Genomic DNA, 7,737 nt, shown 5'->3' on the forward strand with positions numbered 1-7,737 from the left:
TCATCTGGGAAAATATATTGGTACTCAAATCACATTTACAATAGACAATGGATAATTGCAAGATCAAGCAAAAATTATGAGATTAGTCTGCCAACCATATATTCATCATAGGAACTTCTACCAATATAGAATATCATACCAAAGTGTAACATTTAATAGCATTTACATCATCAAAACAGTGAAAAAATCATAGATTATTAATGCCTACAGAAACTCAAGCCCTTTTTTTCCCCTGATTTTGGGTATAGAAGACAATGAACAAATGGAGTGAATAACGACAAAAGAACAAACAAGATGGAAAGAGAAGAGAAGTGCAAAAGGATGATGAATGTCACAAATTTAGACATAGTTTGCATTGCACACTTGTTGACAAAAATGCAAAAAACAATGGCTATTGCACATGGTTTGCATTGCATAGCCATTATGTCACACACTTTGGAGAATGGAGGGTGAACAAAGAGTTTTGAAAAGAAACCTACTCCAATATCATATTAAAAACAAGAGCAATAAGATCAAAAAATTAATCAATCAGTCATCTTCTACATTGATTCCAATCACACGAATTACATAAATATAGGATTTCTCTTATAACCATTCTCCTAACTAATAACTAACAACTTACTAATCTAATGTAATTATTAATCACTAACATTATTCTCTCCATAGTTGAAAAACTCAATTCAGTAAAAACTCAACAAGGCCCGAAAATGCGACTCAGCGAAAACTCGGCAACTTATAAAATTGCTTAAATTTCATTAGAAAATCATTTTTTTGCAAAATTCAATGAGCAAATGCATCAAATGAGTCAATAAATAAGTACATAAAAGAAGCAAGTTGAGTCTAGTTATATTTGATTGATTTACATGCAAATTGGGTACAAAATGGCATCTTCATGTGGAATGTTGATGGCTGATAGTCTAAAACAAAATGAAAATAGCAAATTGTTTTTGTAAAACTAAAAGTAAATACTACTCAAAACATTTTACATCTTCCTCTTTTCAGCTCTAGTGAAAACTAGGGGAGAGGTAGAACTAGAGGGTCTAGTCCTAGGAGTCCGCAGTGGCTCCTCCACCTTGCTCAGCATGACAGACTATGGTTTGACCTTTATCTTAGATGTAGATGCTAGTGGCACTGGCAATGATGGCAAGCTGCACAAGGTGTTAGATGTGAGATAAACCCAATGATAGAGAGGGTGCAAGGCAATGAACTTTCGTTCCCTTGAGGGCCGGAAGTGGTGGCTCAGGGGCATGCTCCCCTATGCCCCTAAAAAAAAAAAATAGATAATTTTTTGATGGATCTGGGCCTCTCTTTTTTATGCAGCAAAGTTTTTGCTAGAGACTCGATGAGTTTTCTCTGCAAGTTTTTAGCTGAAAAACTCTTGAGTTTTTAAAAAATTGTCAAGTACTCTACAAGTATTTCAACTATGATTCTCTCCACATATTATTTACCTATACACACAAATAATAATATGGAGTACACACTAACATTCATCCGTGTGAGGAATAATTCCCAAAAACCATGCCATGTACAAAACCACAAACTAATATAGTTTGTTGTTTATGTTCTACATCTTTCTTGGATGTCTCCCTTGATCATTCTCCACTCACCCTTAGTAATGTTTCTACCTATAACACATCTAATAGAACTCCACAATTTAGTGTGTTGTCCCCAAAGTCTCCTTCGGATTGAGATGATACAAAGTGCAATCGCAAGGGGTGTTCATATAATTTTTCAAATGCTTGATTGTTTCCTGAAAACCTAGAAACTTGGATAAAGCCTCAGAAAACAAAAAATAAATGAGCATGCTTTATGAAGAATCAATAAATCTAATTTAAATGGGTATTGGGAACCCCAAATTAGATCAATGCTCTTCAGATATCTTAGTGCCTCAAAAAAGTTCAGAGGTCCAAACAAAGAAAAGAGGAAGAAGATTCAATGAAGTAAAGTTTTATCCCTGTGCATTTAGGTAATCACAAGGCAATGCCACAACCAAGTATGTATTGCATTGTACCTTGAGACTCAAAATGGGGATAAAACCCAAGGTGGCAGGACCCATTGCTACAATCTAAGAGGTTCCAAGAAGGGAAAAGAAAAATGGCAACAATAGAAAAGTACAATACCGTTACAAACCCCAGTAACTTTTGTGATGCCACCAAAGCCCAAGCTAGAACCATCAAAAAATTATAAGCAAAATTCTCACCTCCCTGCCACCCCAACCCCACCCAATAGCCAGATTTAAAGGCTTTGTTGATCAGGTTTACCAAAGATCTGGATATTCTCTGAAATACACCATTTTTCTATGTGCAATGCACAATGAGGTACCCGATCCTAGAATAAATTAGGGCAGCATATAAGGTGTCACTGAGTGTGGCAGTGTGATGTCCCCATCCAAATTTGAAATACGAGATAAGAATTCATTAAGCTTGAGGTTGCTAACCTAAGAAAGCTCCTTGTATTATTTTTATAAATGATAGCTTCCAAGCCAAGACCGCATCGGAACCCAATCTAACTGAATTAGAAGCTGTGGATAAATTGTCATTGATGATTTGCTACAGAAAAGACTATGGTGCCCAAGACAAAAAGTCATGAAGCCCTATCCTGTTTGGAATCATCGATATATAATATTTGCCATGTTAAGGGAGGCAGTGTCTAATGAGGATAACCGCAATTTGAGTGTCAGAGACATCATTCATAATGGACAGCTTGTTGATGAATAAGCAAAGACGGCGATCATCTCCAAAGAAGAAAATCAGCGATAAAAACATATAAACAATGTATGCAGCGATAGATGGATTAGATAGCAATATGAGAAAGAAATGACTATCACTATCACCCAAGGAAAGGTCAAGTTATCTAAATTACAAGTGAATAAAGTAATGCAGTGATTATGATTAGTAATGCAAGACGGCGATTAGGAATAAAGGCACAATTTGTGTTATTAACCAACGTCCTTAAATCGTGAACAAGTGTGATTAAGAAGGGATGATGATGTGTCCATTCCCAAGCAAAGGGATGCAACTATTCAATGACCAAGATATTTAATATGGATGGGTATTTATTGCCAAGGGGATGATGGGGTAGAAAAAAAGGAAAAATAAGTTTAGTTTATACTATCGATGATCATCCAGGAAGGAGTTTATAATCTGTTCTTATTCAAGTCTGGTTGCTGAAGTTGAGCAGCAGAGACATCAAGCATGGGAGCATGAGGAACTAACAATACCAATCAAGGACAGCCCCACCCATTGTAAAAGCAAGTATCAAAATCTGAAACAGAATTCAATCGATCCACTAAGGACCACAATTATACCAGGATTCATCACATAAGCAAAAGAATTTAAATATTAGAAATAGCGATATCAAACCATTGTTAAAAACCTACATTAGATTGAAAGTATCAAGAAACAGAGATCATATCAAATTGTGAGGTCGTATCAGACCAAACAGCAGTAACATCTTTGCATATTTATACAGCAATATCAGAAAGTATCGATCATCAAGTGGAGAAATAAAGGAGAAGAAATTGCAGATCACAGCCATTACAAAAGAACAAGGAATTCACCAACCATTCTCAATACAGGTGTGCTGTATCAGTCAATACATCTTTGCTGTCATATTGGTAATACATGTTAAAAATGCATTACGTTATTTACAGCATTCTATTATACTCCTAACATAGCTACCTAAAGGGGATAATGTGCTTAGGAAAGACTATACTTATCACATTAAAATTAATCATATGTTATTGGAAATCAATCATGATTAAGTATGAGAAACATATCAAATTGTGCATGTCATTATAAATATAAAATATGTTTCTTTAGATAATATTCAAATAATGTTTGCATCATAAGAATACACCCTCATGGAGGAGGGGTAGGTAATGTGATGGAGGGGTAGCGAGGGGCTCATAAGTAAGCCATCCTAGGATGACCAAAGTGGCATCAAGAGCTTGGATGGCCCTTGCACAGAGGAGTCAAGGAACCCGATTACATTCTCTAACCATTCCCCCACAAGACATGATAAATAAGAGAAGCAGACTTGACAGGTGAGCAAGAAGCAGACTTGACAGGTGAGCAAGTGCGAGCTGCCAAGTGAAGCAAGAAGGTTGTAGAAGGCAACCTTTCTTGGGCTTGGTGTAGAAATGGCTCCAAGCAAACCTTCATGTCTTTGTCTCTCCAACTGTTATGCATTATAATTTTAGTATTTGATCTAACACTAACGATAAGATGAATATGTATTTGTATTTGTTCTTATGCGTTATATGCAGGTTCTACATACAAGAGTGCATTTTGTTTAACGAGTTGATTGATTGGTAAGTCCAAACCCTAACCATAAATTGTGTAATTTATGTTTATAGGTAAAAGTTAGTGCAATTTGGGAAGGGTACATTACAGGCAGTTGATCAAAGCACAACATAAAATCAACCTCAAAAGATGTTTTATGTTTCGATTTTCAGCCAGTGCAACTCAAGGTACAAACACTAGCTACATCTGAGTCACCAAATCAAAATTATTAAATTGAAACAAAATCCAGGTCATTACAAGGCAAGAGAATGTGAAGCCATTTGAGTTGTTTATATGCAAACTGATCGACAAAATTTGCCTGTCCATGTTCCTACCTTAAGAGGAACGGAGCTTTGAGATAAGACATATTTGCCTATAGTTACATAATGGCGTAGAACTACATGAAAGTAGTTTACCTTTACGGATGGGATGCTAATTATCATGTAGCATTGACAATTAGAAGACAAATTTGTGGAAGGTTTAGCTAACCATATAGATTTCCCTTTACATGCATAAGCTATCCTTGCACAAACAATGTCAGACATCATCACAAATCCATAGATAGATGTTCATGAATAGTGACATTATAACGAGATCCATCTTCTTGCATTTGTCTTTCGGGTTTGAAGAATTGATCATTAATAGCCTTGATTAGTGTTTTGAGCATTGGCATTTCGTCCCCTTTCATACCAAACCAATCCCCAACCCCCAGCAAATGATTTGCACTTCCCATAAGCCTGGCCCCAATAAAAACTCAAAAATTCCATGCCACTTATGGCTTGAGCAATATATTGGCTTAGAACAAAGGGTTGTAATCCCTCAGAGTCTCTAAGGATTAGGGAATGTGCTCCATCTGTTAAACTTAAGCTACATGCCATTTTCTGAAAAGGAAAAAATAATGATCTGCCTATTATTTGTCTATAATATTCTAATAAGATCAAGTTGCTTGAACCAAAAGTGTTCCCTGTTTCTCTCCTACAGTCTCAATTGAATTACAACATATTTGAAGAACACTCTCAGATATCTATTCCAATAAACTTGACGCACATAATTGAGGCTTTAAGAGAGTGTTTGACCTCTATGAATCCTGCAAGACAGCTCCACATCCGAGGTACAAAACGTGCCTGGCGACTCAACAATGCACGATCATTTGCTTTATCGATGACTAGCATGATCACTACCTGTACGAAAATTCAAGTTATAAACAAATACTAACCAAGGACAAAAGTTCTATCGGTACTGTTTGTTGTGCAAGCATAGCATAGTTAAATAGAAACATAAATATGATATGCAAATATTTGAGAAAATAAGAGAACTTTACTGGCAACAATTTTTTGGTAAATGTAATCAATTAGGTGCATTTTCTGTATACAAATGGGTAATTATTTTCAGAAAGTTTAACAAGTGTCTTGAATAAGCTGTTTCAAAAAAATTCAAAAATAATCATCAGTTAGGTATTATTTTATATATACAACTGTGCAACTATTTTCATGCAGTTGTATCAGATGTTTTGAATAAGCTGTAAAAAGATAGAAACATCAAAGTTTAAGTCTTCCTTGCTGCAACTCATAACTTGGTCCTGTGGACATGGGTTCTTAAACAAAAGACTAAACCGAGATCTTTGGGTGGGTGCCCCCTTGTTATTATTCACGCAATTGTCCACATCCACGGACTTGCAATAGAAAAGATGAGATGAAATTTGATGTCCAAATTCATTTTTAGAAGCTATCAAATATGTTTGCTTGTTTATGAGTATTTACCATTTAGTTTTAGAACAAATTTACTTTGTTTGATTGTCTTGATCTATGATTGTAGGGCAATTTACAGTACCAAATGACAATCCCAGAAGCACATCATCAAAATATGAATCATGTTTTATCTTTTTCCAGCTACATGCCTTAGAGATGATTTGTTCTTGAGGTGTCTTCAGGAGGGCCCATCTACCACTACTTTGGGTGAGTCGGTCCAGTCGGTCCTTAATTTTGCAATTCTTATTTTCCTTTTGGGACAATTAATATTATATATGTTGGCGGGATGCTCTGGTCTGCTGACAATGCTCTAGTAATACCAGTTTTTTTCTTTCTAGAGATTTAGACCCTGAGAATTGATGGAAATTGGCCTAAAAGCACATCCAAAAAGACTTACAGGGTCCACACGTGGGTAAAATCTCTTCTTGCAGTTACTATTCTGGCATTGCCTTCGTCTTCCTGCTTCGATGGCCAATGTCGTTGTCCCGCACTTCCCACAGAATTGGGAAAGGCTGTGCCATTCTAGCAGTGCTCTGGCCTGTCAGGCAACAAAGGAGGCTAAAAAACCATTATTAACGCTGAAATGCAATGCAAGAGACAAATTGAAAGCAATTTCATCAACACTCACATGGCCTGCAATTGAGAGCTCTGCCATGGAATTCTCATCAGATAAATCAGTGGCTGTCATCAAAGTCCTCAGCTCCACGTAAGCACCCTGCCCATTCAATGGGGACTGCTGCCCTGTCTCTGTAAAATCAAGAGCCCAATACACCACCCCATCTTTCTGACCCAAATAGACCAATAGATCTTCGCCCAATTGCACGTCTGAGCTCTGGAACGATTCCTTGCATTTATAAATGCTTTGCCACGCAAGATGCCACGTGAGCACCTGGCTTGCATCAACAGACGAAATTGTAGATACCACCAAGGGCTTACCTTGCTTAAAGGGTAATATTTTATGACCCAATTGATCTTCTGCTGTGTTTAGCCAGAGCATGTGGATTGAGGCTACCGCTGAGTCAATGTCAGAGGAAGCTGTAGGTGTTGAAGCAGTACCTATCAGAGGATTGCCTGCAAAAGCATGCTCTCTACTGCTTGTCGCCATTGAATTTCAAAGCTTAATTCGTGTATTTTTTTTTATGCCAAACTTTGTTTCATTTCAATTCAACCGCCTTCAAAAAAAATTGTGGGCAATTGTGATTCAAACAATTTGTTGAACCCCCTAATAAATGAGTACCACCCTGAGTGGCCTAAAATGTCACCTACTAATAGTCATTTAGGCCCGCTGTGGTCAGCCTCACAAATTTCGTTAACTCGTTTGGCTGTGGTTGTGCTGGCTTGATTGAAAGTAGGTAAGCGAAGAACGGAGCATATTTGACTCCGGAACGAACAAAGCAAGATCATCTAAGGTTATACTAAAAAGGCTGCTCGTTATTGCGATTTTCATTCACGTGTAACCGTCGTTTCATTGTTTTTTATCATTTAAAATTGGGGGAGTTACCATTATTCTCCAGGCTTGGTTAGGTAGTCAAAGAAATTTGTTAGCATTTTACGTACCTAGGGAAGAGCAACAGTAGTCTCTTAGTTTCAATAACAAACAGTTCACTTCTTGTGCATCTTAGCCTTCTAATTATTGATTTTTAATAAATTTAAAAGATGATAATTAAAAGTTCATTAATAAATTTCATATGTATTATTAGCTGTCC

General features: G+C 36.7%; 1 protein-coding gene across 2 annotated transcripts in view; it reads right to left on the bottom strand.

The window, feature by feature from the left end:
- LOC131033000 (nudix hydrolase 19, chloroplastic) overlaps positions 1–7,470 on the bottom strand; it is a 108,064-nt gene extending 100,594 nt beyond the window's left edge. Inside the window, exons 1-3 of one of the 2 annotated variants that reach the window (XM_057964104.2) lie at positions 6,660–7,470; positions 6,429–6,569; positions 5,360–5,464 (exon numbers count right to left, since the gene is read on the bottom strand). In XM_057964104.2, the coding sequence (XP_057820087.2) occupies positions 5,360–5,464; positions 6,429–6,569; positions 6,660–7,136 (723 nt within the window). In that variant the 5' untranslated portion in view covers positions 7,137–7,470. The remainder of the gene's footprint in view (positions 1–5,359; positions 5,465–6,428; positions 6,570–6,659) is intronic. The other variant, XM_057964103.2, reaches the window with a different exon arrangement.
- Between the last annotated feature and the right edge of the window lie 267 nt (positions 7,471–7,737).

Source organism: Cryptomeria japonica, chromosome 9 (genome assembly GCF_030272615.1).
Source record: "Cryptomeria japonica chromosome 9, Sugi_1.0, whole genome shotgun sequence".
NCBI lineage: Eukaryota > Viridiplantae > Streptophyta > Pinopsida > Cupressales > Cupressaceae > Cryptomeria > Cryptomeria japonica.